The sequence below is a fragment of the Cupressus sempervirens genome, chromosome 2 (assembly GCF_028749045.1).
Source record: "Cupressus sempervirens isolate cs-2001-9-10 chromosome 2, ASM2874904v1, whole genome shotgun sequence".
NCBI lineage: Eukaryota > Viridiplantae > Streptophyta > Pinopsida > Cupressales > Cupressaceae > Cupressus > Cupressus sempervirens.
The window spans coordinates 289,438,024-289,459,068 of record NC_143119.1 but is presented as its reverse complement, the minus strand read 5'-3'; the positions used below and the strand labels follow the sequence as shown (position 1 = coordinate 289,459,068).

The window sequence follows — 21,045 nt, the reverse complement described above, 5'->3', positions numbered from 1 at the left end:
CCCATTTTCTTGCATGTATCATCTCTATGAGCATCACCTAGATGCAATGATCGCTAAGTTGTTCCATTCATTCCCATGAAAGATGGGTTTGTGTGAACCAGTACTCACAAAACATGGTTCCATGAGTTAACTCAAAAAACTACACAGTTGAATCCTAATAGCAATATCACAATTTGACTTGATGTGGAAAATATCTACTACTTATCAAGACTTATTATGTTTATTGATATTCTATTATTCTTCAGATAGGTAAATTTTTTCCTTTCTCACAGAAATTATAGTTTTCACAAAGTAGATCGATTTGATTTTAGGTAAAGCACGGTAGATAAATGGAAATTCTCATGGCAACAACCAGTTCATGCTACACTCACAAAGAAATTATGCCATTCCAAATTTAAATATAGAGGGTTTCTTTAACTAATTGATGCATTGCAAGGAAAGGAAAATACAATTCATTTTATATTGAAATATCAATGGTGAAAGATACAAACCAAAATAATCAAATAATTAAATAGCACAAAATTGTCAAGCAATGAAGCTTTACAGACCATGGCCACCAAACGTAAAATAGACATCCAAGTGGAAGGAATGATCTATACAGCATGAAAACACTGCCCCCATCATCTGCCAATTCACAACTCTCAACCAGGAATAGTTTCAAAAACTTATAGATCATGATAGAGTTCGAATCTGATAATAAGGGCCAACAATGTGAATGGATACAGGGAAACCAGATCATGTATATATTGATTGTTAAAAGCATTTGAATTATGGAAAGAAGTGCAAAATTACACACAATCAATGTCGTCACTGTTGAATTTTGAGTAGTTGCAATAGAATTCTTCATTATGTGTGCTGGAGTTGTTCATTTCCTGTCAGCTGAGATTTGCTTATGTGTTTGACTCTTTGTGTTCATTGGGTTTCTATTCTTCTCTTGTCCTGATTGATCTTTGATAGAGATTACAGGTCATCATTTTGTATCCATGGCATCAAATGACATGGCACATGCATGTCTTTATTTATTCCAGCAGTTCTGTTTCCATCTTGGCATCACGTGTTTTGTTGGCAGTTTAATGATTGGAAGTTGACAGTCCATTCATTATCTCCATCTGTTAGATTCTTCCATAACTTTTGTTGTCTCAGCTTCCCATCGTGATCTTCATTCGAGCAGGAGAAATATGTTGGCTCACCTTCTTATTCATGTTGAAATATCTATTGGGAATTTGGTTGCTGTTTTTGGAGAAACCTCATTGTATTTTCTATACTGATTTTTTATATCAAAAGGACAGATATAATCTCATTTTTCCGAGTATTGATAATTCTTTGTTACAATCAGTTGTGTGATCACAGAAACAGTTCTGTTTTGAATTGTAGTGTTCTCATTCAAAGCAGCTTGTTTGCTCTGTGAATGGAACGATCTGTATATGATTGTTTAGTAATTTTATGTTACTCTTGATAAGTCTTTTATCATTATCAGATGTTGTGAATTTCTGATAAAATCTTATCATGATTTTGGATGATCAATTCTGAAGAATTCATCAATATGCAGTTATCTTGTAATTGGTTCAAAAGACTTTGATTAAAGGAATTATTTTTCTGTGGGCTGGGTCATTTCCCTTGAGTAGAAGGGTTTTTCCCAGGATAAATTCTTGTGCTATCTGTTATTTAAGTTTTTATTATTCATTTGTTGCACTATTATACTTCTAGTTCACAAATTCAACAGCCACAAATGACAACACACCTGCCTTAATATGCTAGTGGTTCTGTTAGGTGATCCAGTGAAATATGACTTGCATGTACTTTGGGATGCATCACTCACTATTTTGATATATTGTTAAACTTAAAGCACCATGCCACTTGTCCTCTTTGCATGTTTTGAAGCATTGCTTGTTTACCGTACAGGGTAAACGGATACTTATCCCATTAAAGTATTAGAATGTAACGTAAAACAGGATACTTTATTCATATAAGCAGTATGCAAACAATTATTACCATGATAATGATGATCCAATAGTCCATTCGGACGATGTACATATACTTTCCTGAAGAAGTGACTCAACCGTCACATACCCTTTCGGATACAACTCTACCCGTCGGCAATAATACTTTTTACCAACAACATCATCCCCTCCAAAAATTAAAGTCGTCTCCGGAAAACAAAATAAAGACCACTTTTACAAAATTCAAACTATAACCCAAACAACTAATTACATCAAGATTTAGACAATAAGAAGAGGGATGCGTGCCTAGTGTAGTAGTTGTCCGTGCTCTAAGCTCGTCCAGCTCTGCTCGTAGCTCACGCACTTGCTCGGTCCGTATTTTTAAATCTGCTTCAGCCTCCATCTGAATCTCCAAGGTTGTTTGCATCATCTCAGCAATCTCTCCAAGCTCCATCTCCTTCTCCGCTGCCACCTGCTCCTTCACCGCTGCCACTAGCTATAACGGCGCCAAATGTTTACCGTACAGGGTAAATGGATACTTATCGCATTAAGGTATTAGAATGTAACACAGAACAAGATACTTTATTCATATAAGCAGTATGCAAACAACGATTACCATGACAATGATGATCCAATAGTCCATTTGAATGATGTACATATCCCGAAGGGGTGACTCAACCGTCACGCGCCCTTTCGGATACAACTCTACCCGTCGGCTATAATACTTTTTACTGACAACACTGCTTTGTTACTTACCATCTCAATCCTTCATAGCTTTGTCATACTTCTACTATAGATGAAGTTTGTTCCTTATATGTTGCATATTTTTTAATGTAGTCCAGGATACTCTTTTAGTTGCAATCAGAAATGTATGTGTGATGTTGAGATTTACAGATAAGATGCAACAATTAAGCACCAAAAATGATTAGGAATGTATTCAGGCATGTGTCATATTCTATAAGTTTGTCGTTGCAATTTAGTCTAAGAGAACCCTCACATTCAATTTACATATGTTAGCAATTTTTCCTTTTTTCTTGAGAAATTTGATTTTTTTCTACAGGGCCACAGTCCAGAAGCAGTTACATAACTCATTATTATGATGTCTCAGTTTAATACATAGAATTTGTTATCATTCAATTATTTGAAATGATGGGCTCAAAAAGCTGATATCATAGTACAAAGCTGAAGACATGGAAACTGTACCCAACAGTCTAAAAGCAAGAAATGTAAAATGTACCCAGTTGGATGGTAAAGTACAAAACTTGTTGAGTGTGATTCAGCTCTTAAATATTTCTCTGCATATTCTTCACTTGTAGATTTGTGTGGTGAATCTACATTTCCATGATAGAGAAGTGAATACAAAAGTTTTGAAAAAAATATGGGAGGTAATTCTTCACCATGAAATACAGAAGGTGAGTTTTCTATTTACATGAGATGATTAGCATCAATGAAGGATTACCTACTAATGGATAACAAGGATAGTCCCCTTCCAACTAATTGATTAAAGAACCTGGAAAAGTTTCTCCACTGACACACATTCCCCGAGATAAAGAGGCTGAGGTTGGGTAATATGCTGTTCTAATGCATCTAGCCAACACTAACATGATGAATCATGTTAGTTTTTTTATTAAACCTGTCATCAAAATGCTCTCTGATCATTGCACCAAGATTGTATGCACTGATAGAAAATGATGCATTACCATAGACACACCAAATCAAAAGAAATGTGAAGAAGATGGATAGGAAACAGTTAGAACATAAAGTTAGGGAGAACCAGGGAAAGAAACTATATAAATATGTCCACAAATGAATTAATAGGGTCAAAAGACCTTCAGTTATCTAAACACTAAGAGCTAAAGCAAAGAAAGCACAAAAGAGGGTAAACCAGGAGCGGTTAAACTCCGAGCTTAAGATTCAAGTACAGGTGCACATAGCCACACTTTTTGGAGACTGTGATGCCTTACAATCATGAATGCAGAAATATACCTTTTGACAATTGTGAGCCATATGTGGCAAATCTACGGAAAGAAAAGGAGAAAACCTTGTTGGTACTAATCAAGCAAAGTGAATGATAAAAAAATGTATGTCTGATGGTGAGGCTGAAAGAGAAGGGTAGAGTAAGAATTTTTTTGGCTCAACTTCTTAGTGCTAAACAGAGTATACAGATATAATTTTTCAGCAAACAGATGTTCTTGGAGTTGAAGGTGTCAATTCTGATCAAGCATAAGATTCAGCTCAAGACAGAATGGTGCCGTGTAAGGCATCTGTGAGAACTGAGATTATAAACATGAAACATCAGACTTAGCCCTTTAGAAGATGTCAAGAAAATCAAGTAGTTAAGAAGGATCCTGTGCAATTATAATTGGGTACTGCAGAAGACAAATCAAAAGGATAAAAGGAGGAAAACAAACCATAAGGTTTAAGTAAACTAATAAGATTATGATCCGCTGTAAATTTTATTAATATTTGTGATTTGGCCTGAATGTACTGTATTATTGTTTTTACCAACCAAAAGAATAATACACTGAATGTGGATGATATTAACCTGAGATAAGTGTGATATGCTCTTTTCTTGGAAACTACCCCCAAACTTTATTTTCTACAGTCTTTTTGAAAGATTTTCTTCTATTTTCTATATAGTCAAAGGAAGAAAAAGACTTTAACTGCGAACATTTTATTTTTCCTTACTCTTGAAGAGATTGGTCTTCCTACGGAAACATTCATATGAGCAAGGCTCCAATTGATAAGTCGTGGATAATGTAGCAAGATCTTGCTGATCATCCTTTCTAAACCCCTCAAATTCCAACATTTCTGTTAACTTCAAAGCTTCACAAGGCCTATGAATTTACTCCATTTTTAGGTAAACAATTCCTTTTTACTTGGGATAAGATGCAATATCACTTTTAGACGGAAAGGCACAAATTCATTGATAAGAAAACAGTTAGTAATTGTTTTCGAAGTAATATTGCTTTTAGACAGAAAGGCACTTAAGACAGCACCGTCTTCATACATCCCATTCCAATTTCATTTATGAAGGCATTATTTGTCTTTCCTTATGAAATTGCCCACCTGCTATGTGCAAAAGAGGAAATAGGGTGCAGATATGCAGAAAAGAAACGGAACTATCTAGAAAGCAAACTTCAGTACTGCTGAAACAAAAAGTAAAGAAATTCCAACATATAAAAAGTTTTAAATACAGTTTCAGAAAACTACACATATAAGCAGTCCTACATACATAGAGAGACATAGTGATAAGAAATACACTCACCGCTCGGCAGGAGGGGCAGCGTCGATACACACGGTTGTTGCGTGCTTTCACATTAGTCTTCTGACCTTCACAGAAGTCACAGACCACCCATCCTGCCCCTCCACAGGGATCACAGAGAATGCCAGGGCCATTTACTGTCTAGTTAAAATGTTTCAAACAACTCACCCATTAGCAAGCACTTAAAACATTCATGTTTAGAAATCAAAAAAAAAAATGCAAGTTTGTTCATGTTAATATATTAGTTCAGTCGGATAAAATATTATTGAGAATATGGATATAATTGTGTAATATATCACTATGATTTTTCAATATATTATGTTGTTATTATCATTGCATAATAAATTAAAATATAACACACACACACATTCATATAATTGCTAAACTTGATATTTCTAAAATCATTATACAATAATAATAACAATTTATCAATACCGACTGACCAAAGTCTGTTTTGACTGACTGATTATGTTGACTGTCTTAGGCAAATCAAATTTGTTTGTTCTGTTTTAAAGGTTGTGACCAGGAGCCACGTACCTGATTGGGAAGTGACTCCATGGTGGAGTCACTCCCATCAGGGATGACTCCCCACTAAAACACACATATCTGTGTCCTTGCTTTGACCTGCAGGCAGATATAAAAATGAAGACGTAAACCAAAATAAAGTCTTTGGTATTAAATCGCAGAGTTCGGTCTTCAGTATTAATTATAGAGTTTGGTCTCCAGTATCGATTTACAGAGTTTGGCAGCTATAAAACAGTCTGCTTCCAAATCTAATAACATCAATGAATTGGCATAGCAATATTTCCTCTATTCAATATAAATTCTATATATATATATATATATAGCTTTAGGATATAAGATCAAAAGCATAAGATTAACTTCATGGCTTTAGTCTTATCTATTTCCTATTTACTCAGATCATCCTTCTCTTTTGGCTGAGAAGATTTTTTCATAAATTTGTTTTAGATTGTTCTCCTTTAAGATTAACATCATTCACAATTTCCATGCTGCAAAATTTGAGTCACCTTCGAGTCTGTCCTCAAGTCCCATTCCATTCACCAATTTAAATATAGGATCTAAGTGTATTGATTTGATAAATCTGATCTGGATCGTCTCTCAAACTTGGCTCTGATACCATGTTAATTATCAAACTTTATCTATGAGTGAAGAAATCTTATTTCTTTTGATCTTATATCCTTATGATTATATATATAATTTCAAACTTGGCTCTAATACCATGTTAATTATCAGACTTTATCTATGAGTGAAGAAATCTTATTTCTTTTGATCTTATATCCTTCTGATTATATAATAAGATCAAAAGAAATAAGATTTCTTCACTCATAGATAAAGTCTGATAATTAACATGGTATCAGAGCCAAGTTTGAGAGACGATCCAAATCAGATTTATCAAATCAATAAACTTAGATCCTATATTTAAAATGGTGAATGGAATGAGACTTGAGGACAGAGTTGAACGTGACTCAAATTTTGCAGCATGGAAATTGTGAATGATGTTAATCTTAAAGGAGAACAATCTAAAACAATTTATGAAAAAATCTTCTCAGCCAAAAAAGAAGGATGATCTGAGTCAATAGGAAATAGATAACACTAAAGCCATGAAGTTACTAGTGGATGGAGTTAAGGATCATCTACTACCCATTATTACAAAACTAGACTCAGCATATGACATGTTCAAAGCACTTGAAGAAATGTTTGAGATAAATAACGCCAGTAGCTTCTCACTCTCAAAGACCAACTCTCCATCATAAAGATGAACAAAGGAGAGTCCATCTCTTCATATTTTATGAGAATAACAGAGCTTAGGAACCAACTCTCAACAATCGGTCACATCTACGATGGCAAAGAATTACCCATGATAGCTCTAAAAGGACTTCATGTCAAGGAATAGAGATCTATAATAAAGTTTTAACAATTCTGATATAACTTCAGACTTTTGTATATTACGCAGTACAGAGACTGTTCTAAAACTATCTTCAATTGTGGATGACTGCAGTTTTATATATTGAAATATTGCTGAAGATATTTGACAGAGCAGAGATAAATATTATATTCAATGTTGATGCAGAGACTAGTATTGCCGTTGTGATTGATATAGTTTATGCAGTGAACACATCATATATATATATAAAAGGGAATGGCCATGCCTATGTAGGGACATGACTCTACGTGGCATAAGCCATGTAGGGTCATGACCCTACGTGGTCATGAGTAGGGTCACGACCACTTCTTTAATATATGTTAGTTCCACTTAATACTAAGCGCTTGGTTTACAACAGCACACACCCTATGTTAATAGTAAGTGTTGCTGACAATACTGAAACCTGATTCACATATACACAGGTCGACGTCAATCACAGCATGCAGAGCCCGATCAGGGCATGTGATATGTATCTGTACTAATATGAAGTGCGCTACGCTATAAGTAGATAAGTAAATCAATTCGTAAATCAGATCATTCACAATGTGTTTTATATATATATATATATATATATATATATATATAAGTGAGCACAAATATGAATATATATTATATGTGTGTGTGTGTGTCTAATTTGCATGTTGACACACACACATATATGTATATCAATTTTATTATGATATATTATGTGCTTCAATCCGACTGAAGCTATAATTCTAACATTTCAACATCATGGAAAACTTTTAGACAAGGAGTGTGATCTTGGTCCAAGATACCTAAATTTGATCAACTTAAAGCTGAGAGCATACAAGAAGAGCGCATGTTAATATCTCGAGGGATCAGTGATACTTCTACTAGATATGATATTCAAATTCTCACAACTCGATTTGATAAAAGAAAGAAGAAATTCAATGGAAAAAGAAAATATATAGACTACTCTAAAGTGCAATGTTATAGATGCGACAACTATGGGCACACTGCAAAAAAATGTTCTGTCAGACTTAAGCTTCAAGCTTCCTTAGCTGAAGTTAGTAATCCAAAGTTGGACTTAGAGAAATTTGCATTCTAACAAACTTCAAATTATCCATAAAATGTGTGAAATATTGGATTAAGAGGGAGTTTTGATGCAGTGCAAGGCAAGAGAATCCCCAAAGGAGATGTCCTAACCCCTAGCAAATAACCACACAGTGGAATGTAAACAACAACACATAGATTTAGATACAAAACAATATCAATTCTATTGATAGAATCATTAGATTTACATCTAACATGCCCGGCTGTAAGGCCTTCCAGGTTACGGCCTCATATAGAAGCAATCACAATAACAATCTGCAAGATCTCACAAGATCCAAACCCTAGCTAGCCCATCTTCATAATCTAGTAGAAAACTCCAAGAAGAATCTTAACTTGTGCTCGCAAGCCACCAAGCAATCTTCTTGTTTCCCAAGCACACACTTTGCTACTAGTTCTTCTCATCTTCACTCCTTTCAGCTACTCCATGTTGAACTAAATCCACTCATATCCTCAAGACAAGACAAGGCCCCCTACTTATACTACACGAAGACACAAATCCGCCTAGTAACCCTTACATTAAATAAACCCTCAAACCACAGTTTGGCTTGCAAAAGGCATTGAATACAGGAAATAACTAAATACTTGGGGCAAGGCCCAAGTTTACAAAGCATAACTAACTCATATGACAATATAAGAGTACGTGCCCTTAGGTATAGGTCCATGTGCCATCCATTGATCCAAATCCAAGAGCGCACACATCAACTCCCTCAGATCAAAGCTCGCGAATACAATCTCCAAAATTTTCCAATAAATTAGGAACACGCAACCAACAGTCACCAAAACGGCTCTAACTTTAAGATGATTATTCCAATCATCATGCACAATTAGGAAAAGGTTTCCCAATATGCCTTGAACACATCCCCAACCATGCAAACCATAACTTTAGAAATCTGAGCTCGAAGCCCTTGCATACAGAATTGCTGACTTCCCTAGGACACTCTTGCATCAGATACCCCAGGTGCGAAGAAAGATGTTTTTAGTAGCTATGAGAACATCTTTCAGGGTTTAGCATATAAACCCTAAACTGGTTCTTCACATACATGCCCTCTACCACATCAACTTATACACTCTTTCCTTTGTTCCGCTGCTGCAAATCTTTTCCAACGATAGGCCACTGTTTTCTCTCATTCTTCACATCTGTTCTTGGCATGCAACAAGTCTTCTTCCCATGCTGATCTCTCACCCTTTCAGAATCCCTCAACTCAACTCGGCGACCAAAACTCAGGTTCCTCCTTCCAAGTTTTGCAACCTACAAAGGAATCAGGAATGCTTCCTATCGCCCTTCTCAACAGTAAACACATTCTTGACACAATCATGCACAACCCTGTAATCATACTGCCAAGGTCTACCAACTAATATGTGACAACTACTCATGTCCAAAATATCACACAACACCTAATCAACATACTGCCCAATCTGAAAATTGACAAGACATTGCTCCCTTACTTCCAAAGCATGCTCATCTTATAACCAACTGATCCTATAAGGCCATGGATGTCTCATTCTCTTCAAACCAAGTTTTTTAACCATCTCCTCAGCAACTAGGTTATCCACAATCACATTCCATCATTTGCCTCCAAATTTGCAACGAGTCCTGAACAAATTACGTCTCTGACAAGGTTCCAATGTCCTCTTACCAAGCAACACTCTCTGAATCAGCAAGTTGTCCCCATCCTTCTCGAGTTCATTCACCAAATGGTCAGCCTCATTCACCACAATAGTTCTTCTGTCGCCACCCTTTTGTGAACATTCAAAAGATTTGAGTTTGTAACATACCATTTTTCATACACTGGAAAAATAGAGATTAATTCTAGAGATAAATCTATCCTTCATAACTGAATGACCTAAGGCAGTTATATTCGTTACTTCAGAAAGAAAAACTAACAATTGTTTCAATGTACAAGAAATGTAAACAATAGATAAGAAGCAATCCTTTTCCTAGTTACATGAAAAGAAACTAATATAACTTCCGTAACTACTTCTAACATAATCATTTGATACTATGATGAACATAACCAAATAAATATTCATTTCAAGTGATAAAATGAAAATAAGATGAGGAAACATACACAAGTTTCAAGAATCATACAAGTGTCAGTATCTGATAATGTGTTGTGCAAGCCTCGGCATTTGGTGAAGAGGAGAAGCATTGGCATAGGCTTAGCCTCCCAACCGCAGACATTAACTTATCCCCACACAATCTCTTATGAGAAAGGCCCTCCCTACCCCCAAGTTAGGCTTGGGTCACCATGGTCTTGCCATCCAAGCATCCTGGTGTTAGAGTTTCGGCTAAGCCACAGACAAGGCAGTGGATATCCTCCATCAACCTTCCCCTCTGTTAGCTAGCACCCAGACCTCTGGTGATCAAATGCGGCATGCATGCCTCTACCTACCCTGGCCAAGGATTTATATGGGTAGTGTTTAAGCTCGATCACCCACTGCTCGACATGACAACCAGAACATTTATACATTTGGACAGTCATGAGCTGACCCATCATATACAATTCTAAATTCTTTATTTATTCTCATTCTAACATTTTATGTTATTCTTGCAGGGGTGGTTTTCCTCCTCACCCATTTGTTCTTGACCTTACTAGTCTAGGGTATATCCTAGGAGGTTTCAATGTTAACAATGCATTTCAGTATAATAATCATAATTTCTTACTTGAGTCTGGTTCTTATCTCAATGGTATATATCAATGTTACAAAACTCGACGACTCCTGAGGTGAGCCAGGCAAAACGAGGCCAGTGGCCTCTTGTCTCAGACTCGGCCGAGTCAAGGCTGAATCACCGAGTTAGCTGACTCGGCTCATTCGCTGAGTCTTGTCAGGCTCACTCAATTGGTAGTCAACATCTAAAAATAACAAAAAAAAATTGTTTTGTTTTGTTTTTTTTGGTATGTAATTGTAAACATTCTAAAGCATAAGTTAGACCTAAAAAGGTCATTCTATCACTTGCAAACATAAAGAATAGAAAAAGAAGAGTTGAGGGAAGAGTATTGGGGTTTTGGGAGATGAATTAGCAAATCGGTTGGCTCTCATCTATAAGTTGCTGATTGTTTGTGCCACTTTGTAACTTGCATATAAGCATTGAAAGGAGTTAAAAGAAGCATTCGAAGGAGGCGTCTTCAAACTTGGGTTACATTTCCATATCTAGAGCAAATTTGAAGAGGTAAGATATATTTTTTTCTTGTTATTTTGCAATTTTTTTTACATTCATGGATCTTTTTTTATTTTCATGTGTTTGAACTCTTTAGATTTGTTCCATGTTCTGGTGATGAAGAAATTGAAAAGCAGCCCTAGTATTTGTAAATTGGATTTTTTATATTCTAAATGCTTATTTTTTTAAGTTATGGTATATTACAGTAGCAGCAACATCATGTCTCAACCTGAGGGTAGTGGAACTAGGCCTAAAACTTACCCTGATGTTGACCCTAGTGCAGTAGCAAGGGATAGGGCTTGGAAACATGCTATTGCTAGGCATAATAAAGAAGTTGTAACATGTTGGCATTGTATGATAACATATAGTGGGGGAGGCATTAATAGATTGAAATATCACCTTGCACATATACCAAAGCGTGATATCAAAAAATGCAAGGAGGTACCTCAAGATGTTATGTGTGATATGCAAGCTCTCTTAGAATCTTTAGAGAAGAAAGAATTAAAAAAAAGCAACAAGAGATGGCACAATTAGCTGGAACTAGAAGTGTAGAGGGCTCTTCAAGTTATCATGGACATGGTCACCCTCCAATTCAACCTTCTTCTACTACTGCATCTCAGACTTCAAGCATTGGGCCTCGGATGCGTAAGCAAAGATCCTCACTTGATTCCATCTTTGTCCGACACACAACTCCAGGTGCACAACCATCACTTGAGAGCATGACTTGGAATAAGGAGAAGCATGAACAAGAAAAGTTGGCACTTGGAGATTTCTTCTTTTACAACAACCTTCCATTTAATGGAGCAAGGTACTTATAATTTAAACTTTGAATTTGTATGTCTTCCCTTGCTTGTATAATAAGTATACTTATATTGTTTATTAAATTTGTTTTAACTTTTAGGTCTCCTTATTGTCCAATTGCCATAGATGTTGTTACTGCTTGTGGTCCAAGGTTCAAACCCCCTAATGATGAGGAGCGAAAAGGTCATATTTTGGCCCATTGTGTTGCTAATGTAAAAGTTGAAATAGAGGAGCAGCGAAAAGTATGGGTTGCTAAGGGTTGCACCATCATGACTGATGGTTGGATTGATAGAAGAGATAGAATATTGCTGAATTTTCTCGTCTCCTCATCAGGTAATTCAATATTGTACTTAGAAAGTTAGAATTTAATAATTTAGTAGTAAATTGATTGATCATTGTGATTGTACTAAATTTCTTTATTTTTTCTTAGGTTTCATGGTGTTTTTGAAATCAGTTAGTGCCTCTGGGAGGACCAAAAATGTTGAGTATCTTTGTGAAGTAATGGGGAAGTGTTGAAGGAGGTGGGTGAGAAGAATGTGGTGTGAATTGTGACAGATAATGCAGCAAATTATGTTGTTGCTGGTAAACTTCTTATGGAGAGGCACCGCCACTTGTTTTGGACCCCTTGTGTGCTTCCCATTGCCTTGACCTCATGTTGGAGGATCTAGGTAAAATTCCTTTGATAAAAAAATGTGTAGAGAAAGTAAGGAATATTTGCAAGTTCGTATAAAATCATGCTTGGGTCCTTAACCTTATGAGGCGACACAAAGAATAAAGAGTTGTCTCGTCTAGCGGTTGTAATACCCCAAAATTGGCTCATTGTCATGATCACCAATTCTGGTCTATTCTGATCAATTCTAAAGTCCTATGTCACTAGGCAACTCTTATTTTGATTTTCGCTACTTGACTTAATTGTCAGATGCAAAAAACCCTAAATCTGCATTCATCAGACTACCTATTTAATTCTTAAGTATTGACTCATATTAGTCACATTAAACCTATTTGATTAAGATTTAATTTAATTTGAAGTGTTTATACTTTAATTAAATTAAATTATATCCTAAGGCTAATGTACTAAAGAATTAAAAACATTAAATTTAATAATTATGCCCACTTTAATTAATTGAATGAAATGATTCAATTAAATGAAAAAGGCATTTATGAGGTCATATCTCACTTTATTAAATTAAATAATCTCTTTAAAATCTTCTCTTCAGTTCTAAAATGGAAACTCTGAGTGAACTACCTCTTGAATTCGAAGTAATTTAGTTAACTTGTTTTCACACTCATAAAAAGTTCAATTAACTACTCATCACACTCAAATCTGAAACAGTAGACTTCACTTGCACAAGGAAGTTTCCATTTTAACTGAATCTTCTCTTTAATCTTAACCATTCATCCAAATTAATCATGACCGTTGATCAACTCTTGGATTCTATTTAAGGGGCTCTCAATCCCTCATTATAGGGGTTAGAATTTGAATGGTATTGAATTGTTGTCGAACTAAGTACTCATTTGCTTTCTAGCTTTCACATTTGCTATCATTTTTTAATTCTCATTTAGATTAAAGATTGCATACATTTAGCTTAATTTCTTTTATTTCTTAGATTAAATGCTTGCATTTTCATATAGACTAATTGCATAATCATACCTTTGCATAAATCCTTCATTCTAAAAGGTTTGGTTGCTTGCATCTCGTTCTGAGAGCGCAATAGGCAAAATCCTTCTAGTTAGAAGGCAACAGGTTGCATTGTCAGGCCTCTTGGATAAACTACTCCATGTTTATTCCAGGATGAATCCGCATACAATGACCATGTTGAAGTGTAGGTGAAAGATCCAAGGCCTCATTTTCATGTATACAATAGTCACTAGATTTGCAACAAATTCTCTCATGTTGAAATCTTTTCTTAATGCAAAGGCTGGTTTGAAAGTGTTAAGAAAATAACCTGAATAACCTACAAGTCGATAGGTACAGATCGTGCCTTATTCTTCTTGTCTTATATCCTCTAATGAATGACATTTGTATTATTTATAATCTCTCTACAGGTGCCGGCGATCAGGATGAGATTGGCGAGTTTGACAGTTAACTAAACTTTAGTTAAGAATTGTTACTAATTCCTAGTCGCCGACTTAGAGATATTAAATTAATAGGTGTATGTCAAGGGTTATGTCTCTTAAGGGACATACCCTCTAATGAGGATATAAAGATGGGTATTGTATGCAGTTTGTAGAACATACAGCAATCTACAATCTGGTCTACAAGCATACATTACCACGCGGGTTCCTTACAATAATTTCAACACTCTATTTTGCAATTAATTCAGAATTACAGTGAGATTAATATTCAGCACATCTAGACCTGAATATAAGTTTGAATCAGGGTTAACTTTGAGTCTCACCTAACTTTGATCTTATTCTCAACTCTTGTTATAAGAATCTGCAGATCATTACATGGTATCAGAGCCTTGTTATCAGATCTAGGGCTCTGCAAATTTTTTGATTATCATACCTATTTATATCCTGTAGTAATTCTTCATTTTCAATGGCATATACAATCAGGTCTGAGGATAGATTCGATGGAAAGGAACATTTTGAAGCATGGAAATTCAGAATCTTGATGATTCTCGAAGAAAATAATGTTAGACAATTTGTTGATGGAGCATCCAAACAACGACTTGTTGAACCTCACAAATCCATATGGTCCAATGGAAACAGGAAAGCCATTCAAATCATCTTGGATGGAGTCAAGAATGACATCGTACCTATGCTTACAAAACACCTAACTGCCTACGATATGATGAACACATTACAAAATACATTTGAAGTAAATAATGCAACAAGGGTCCTTGCACTAAAGAGACAACTAAATCACATCCAAATAAAGAAAGGAGAATCAATCAACTCCTATTTTCTAAGAGTTGCCGGTATTAGAGATGAATTGGCAAGCATAGGAACCATCATAAGTGACACCGAACTAATGCTCATGGCCTTAGATGGACTGCTAGAATCATGGGAAACATTTGCACAAGGAATAAGTGCTAGAGATCAGCTTTCGGATTTTAATAGACTTAAGAATGGTTGTCTTTAGGAAGAATCAAGAAAATTAAAGAAAGGAAGAAAACCTAAAGTGGAAGATGAAGAACTTCATGTTCTTAATGCCAACTCATATAAAGGCAAGAAAAAGCATTTCAAGAAAAATAAAGGAAATCAGAAGAATGGAAAGTCCAAGAAAGACCTATCATAAATAAAATGTTTCAAATGTGAAAAATTTGGACACTTTAGATCTAACTGTCTAGAAAACTCCAAACAACAAGCGAATTGCACAAATATTGTTAGAGAAGAAGAAACTTATGATCCGGAGAATCGTGTTTTGTATTCCTCCTTATCAAATGAAATCTCAAATAAGGCATGGGTAATAGATAGTGGATCCTCTAGGCATATAACGGGATACAAAGAAACTCTAGATTTCTTGTCCAAGAAAGTCAACGGTGAAGTTATTATTGGTGATAACTCCGCACATTTAGTTAAAGGGATTGGTAGCTGCACTTTGAAGCTAAAAATAGGAAATACTCTCCTTCTGAAAGATGTACTATATGTACTAGGGATAAAGAGGAACTTAATATCAATTACAACATTAGAAGATGATGGGCACAATGTTGCATTCATGGATGGCAAAGCACTAACTTGAGCTAAGAATTCTTCCATCAAGAAAGCTAAAGTAATTGGTCAAAAAAAGGGATATTTGTATGAACTAAATATAAAACCCATTCAAGCCCTTGTTCACAAAGCAGAAGATTCAAATGAAATATGGCACAGAAGATTAGGGCACCTAAACTTTAAAACCCTATCTACTATGGAAAAGATGGTTACTAGATTACCAAAATTAAAACAAGATCACCCTAGTATTTGCAAAGGGTGTGCCCTAGGTAAAAGTACTAGAAGACCTTTTCATGATAGTATTAGAAAAACAAGTAATGTACTAGAATTAATTCATTCAGATTGATGTGGACCCATGTCCGTTCCCTCCCTTGGAGGATTTCGGTATTATGTTTTGTTCATAGATGACTTCTCTAGGAAAACATGGATTTATTTTTTTAAATGCAAAGAATCAGAAGAAATCTTACAAAGATTTAAGGAATTCAAAGCATTAACTGAAAATTTTTAAGGTCATAAAATTAAAACCCTTAGAACAAATAATGGGAACAGATAATGGAGGAGAATTTACCTTAGATTTGTTTAAATTTTTTTGTAAAGAATCAGGGATCAAGAGGGAGTATACTGTTCCTTATAACCCTGAACAAAATGGGGTAGCTGAAAGGAAAAATAGGACAACTATAGAAGCTGCTAGGGCTATGACTTTTAACCAAAATCTAAAATACTATCTTTGGGCAGAAGCCTCTTGTACTGTTGTATACATCCAGAACAGAAGCCCTTACTCCTATCTTAAAGATAAGACTCCTGAAGAAGTATTTACTAAAATAAAACCTAATATAAGTCATCTTAGAATCTTTAGATGTCCGATATACATTCATGTGTCAAAAGAAAAGAGAACCAAATTGGAACCATCTGGAAGGAAGGGTATCTTTGTAGGGTATAGTGAAACTTCTAAAGCATATAGAATTTTCATACTGTTGAAAGTAAAGGATCTCTGATAGATAAACAATTACAAATATTTGTCTATAAATTCTGAATCAAATAGATAGAATGATTTTACTTATCTTCATTGTTTTGCAGTAGGTTCTGAGTTCTTCCTTCTTCAGCTCTAATTGCTTTTACTGGATCTCTATAAAACAAATGTTGTGAAATAATAATAGCAATTGATATTCTAATGTGAATATAATATTGCAGGTACTTGTATTGCCTTTTTGTTATATGTCCACTACAGTTGAAATAACTCAAATATATATTCAACCGAACAGCCATGACTCCAAAGAGTCATGACTCTACATGGCCCAAGGGCCACGTAGGGACATGCCTCTTCGAAGGCATGTTCAATGTAACTGTTCCAAGCTTATTATTGTTGTTGCTCGATAACACAAGGCATAATCACAATATTACTAATAGTGCCAAGTCGCGGGTTCTAAACTTGACACAAGAAGCAATATATATTACGCGGGTTATAGCACCCCAACTATACATCCATTGAGGGTAGCAAGAAGCCCAACAATAATCATCAGTCATGAGTAATATATAAAGTCCGATAGTGATATCTGTCGTGATTAATGTGAAGCCCGACAGCAAAGTCTATCAAGAGTAATATGAATCTTGACCACTTAAGTTGGTCGATAATGCATATATATATACTGTCACAAATTTATATGTACATAACAGAGATGTATGTGTATGTACATGTATGCATAAATCATTATGAATACATGTACGTATATATAGGTCTCTGTCATGTATATCAGACAGTGATGCATAGATACTTCTCTACAATAAGACAGATATCAAAGTCAGAACACAAATTGCTTATATCTCTGAAATGTAATTACAAATAATAACATCATGGAAGATTTAGATTCACTTCTCCTGACGCTAAACATCAACACTCCCTCTTTAGCTAGGGAGAAGGAAAACTTTGGTCAGAGTCATCTAATAAGTAATACTGTATGAATAGTACATGATCTCTACTTGTACTTAAGCAATGTCTAGAGATAATACACACAACCTCTACTTGCACTTAAGCAATGTCTAGAGAAGCTTAAAATACTCTCTACTTGCACTTAAGCAATGTCTAAAGAAGCTTGAAATAATCTCTACTTGCACTTAAGCAATGTCTAGAGAAGCCCAAAAATAATCTCTACTTACACTTAAGCAATGTCTAGAGAAGCCCAAAAATAATTTCTATTTACAAGATCGTCACCTTGTAAATAATTATAGATTACTGAATATGTCCATGAAAGATTGTCACCTTTCATTACATATAAAATAGAAGAAACAAACAAATCTTTTATTTCAAAAAATTTCCATTACAAATAATCATACCAAGTCATTTTCTGAAATATTTCAGTTTCACTTTAGCAAGAGGTTTGGTAAGAACATGAGCTGATTGATCATTTGTACATATATATTCCAATTGAATAACTCCTTGATTAACCATGTCTCTAATGTAATGAAATGGAATTTCAATATGTTTAGAGCGATTGTGAAACACAGGATTAGAGGAAAGCTTGATACAGCTTTGATTATCACAATAAATCACTGTAGGCTCCAAAGGTCTTTTGAAGAGATCTGAAAGCAACTTTCAGAGCCATACTACTTCTCTGGCACATAGGGAGGATGCAATATACTTGGCTTCAATAGAACTCAAGGCCACAGAAGTTTGTTTCTGACTAGTCCAAGAGATCATATCGGATCCAAGATTGAAACAATATCCTGAAGTACTCTTGCGCTCAATAGAGCTTCCAACCCAATCAGAATCAGAGTATCTAGTTAGCTCAAGATTAACTTTGTCATATTTGATTCCCATTCCAATAGTACCCTTTAGATACCTCATTATGTATTTAATTGCCTACAAATGTACCTTCTTAGGTGAGCACATGAATTGACTCAAGGTATGAGTTGCATAGCAAATGTCAGGACGAGTATTAACCAGGTACAATTAAGGATCCAATAATCTGTCTATAATAAGTAGGATCCACATCTTTAGATTTATTCATATCATCTTTTAGTTTGTGTAAGTTTATCTCCATAGGTGTAGCAGCTGGTTTGCATTCCATCATACCAAACTTGGTTAATATGTCAACTGTATATTTTCCCTAATTTAGTATAATGCAGTTGTCCAATTGCCAAATTTCTAACCCCAAGAAATAGTGAAGTAACCCTAAATCTTTCATTTCAAATTTAGCAGAGAGATCTTGTTTACATTTTTTTATAAGATGTTCATCACCTATAATGAGTAAATCATCAACGTACAATACAAAGATAACCATATCATCACCTTCAGTTTTGAAGTATAAATTTGGATCGGCTTCATTTTTCACAAATCCCAACTGTAGTAGATAATTATCTATTCTTTCATACTAGGCTCTAGGAGCCTATTTAAGACCATAAAATGCCTTCTTCAATTTACAAACATGAGTCTGGCGATAAAAAATACTGAACCCTTCTGGTTGTTCAACATAAACTTCTTCTTCAATCTTCCCATTGAGAAACGTTGTTTTGACATCCATTTGATGAACTTTCCATCCTTTAGAAACAACAATAGCTAGAATTGTTCTGATTGAAGTATATCTGGCAACCGGGGCAAAAGTCTCATCATAATCGAGAAACCTCGGGCTACAAATCTTACCTTGTATTTTTCAATACTGCTATCTGCACCATGTTTAATCTTGAACAACCATTTAGAAGAAACAATAGATTTGTTTTTAGGTCTTGGTATTATATCCCAAACATCATTTTTCAATATTGAATTATATTCTTCAATCACGGCTTCCTTCCAAGATTGATGTGAAAGTGCTTCTTTAACATTGGCAGGTTCAGATTTTATGAGTTCAGATAATAGAGCAACATAACAAGATTGATTCCTAGTTCTTTTGCTTTCCTGAATTACATCATCTGGTTCAACTTGATTTTCAGCTAACATCTTTCTAACCCAAAGAGGTCTCTTCCTATTGTTAAGGTTGACGTTTTCAGATTCGGTATAATTTGACATGGAAGAGATGTCAGAATTTTCCTCCCTCTCAATTTTTGTATCTTGATCTTCTTTTGAGATAGATTCATCATCGTTACTAAAAGTCTTGAAGGCGGTGTCTTCTTCAAATATGACATCTCTACTAATCTCAATTGTTCTTTGTCTAGGAATGTAGATTCTGTACCCTTTTGAAGTTTCACTATAACCAATGAATATCCCCCTTTTTCCAGAAGGCTCTAATTTGGTTCTCTTTTCTTTTAGAATGTGAATGTAGATTGGACATCTGAAAATTCTTAGATGACTTAAATCTGGTTTAACTCCGATAAATGCTTCTTTAGGAGTGATGTTTTCTAGCATAGAGTGAGGAGAACGATTTTGAATGTAGATAGTTGTATTGGAAGCTTCAGCTTGAAAAGAGTAATGGAGGTTTTGATCATGTAACATGGCCCTAGCTGACTCAACAATGGATCTATTTTTTCTTTCAACTATTCCATTCTGTTGAGGATTATAAGGTACGAAATACTCTCTCTTAATCCCAACAGAAATACAAAAGTTTTTGAAAATATCAGAAGTGAATTCACCCCCATTATCAGACCTAAGGGTTTTGATCTTTTGTCTTGATTGATTTTCGACTAGGGCTTTAAATTCTTTAAACTTGGATAAGACTTCAGAAGACTCTTTGTTTCAAAAAATAAATCCAAGTTCTCCTAGAGTAGTCATCAATGAAAATTACATAGAATTGACATCTATTTAGGGAGGGAACTGACATAGGACCACAAAGATTTGTAGGAATCAACTCAAGTATATTTTTAGATTTATGAACACTATTGGGAAAGGAGTGTTTAGTGTTTTTCCCTAAGGCACACCCTTTACAGATACTTGAGTGATTTGATTTAAGATTTGGAAAACCTTTTACAATTTTACTTATAGATGCTAAAGCTCAAAAATTAAGGTGAACTAATCTTCTATGCCAAATTTCAATGGAGTTTGTCATATTTTTACTAAGAGTTAAGTTTAACTTTGGGTTTTGAAAATTACATAGTTTATAAAGACTTTTTCATCTCTAACCCCTATGGTTATAGCTTTCTTGATAGATGAGTTCTTAGTCCAAGATAGAACTTTATCTCCTTGAAATGCAATGTGGTACCCTTGATCAGCAAGTCCTGAGATGGAGACAAGATTTCTTTTGATCCTAGGCACATAAAGGACGTTCTTTAGTTGAAG

The 21,045-nt window shown here is 35.0% G+C and overlaps 1 protein-coding gene across 2 annotated transcripts in view; it reads right to left on the bottom strand.

The window, feature by feature from the left end:
• Positions 1 to 1,939: 1,939 nt before the first annotated feature.
• Positions 1,940 to 21,045, bottom strand: part of LOC149572199 (chaperone protein dnaJ-like protein) — a 45,372-nt gene continuing 26,266 nt past the window's right edge. Inside the window, exons 2-3 of one of the 2 annotated variants that reach the window (XM_089813463.1) lie at positions 5,209 to 5,342; positions 1,940 to 2,436 (exon numbers count right to left, since the gene is read on the bottom strand). In XM_089813463.1, coding sequence (XP_089669589.1) covers positions 2,122 to 2,436; positions 5,209 to 5,342 — 449 coding nt within the window. In that variant the 3' untranslated portion in view covers positions 1,940 to 2,121. Of the gene's footprint in view, positions 2,437 to 5,208; positions 5,347 to 21,045 lie in introns of both variants that reach the window. The other variant, XM_089813462.1, reaches the window with a different exon arrangement.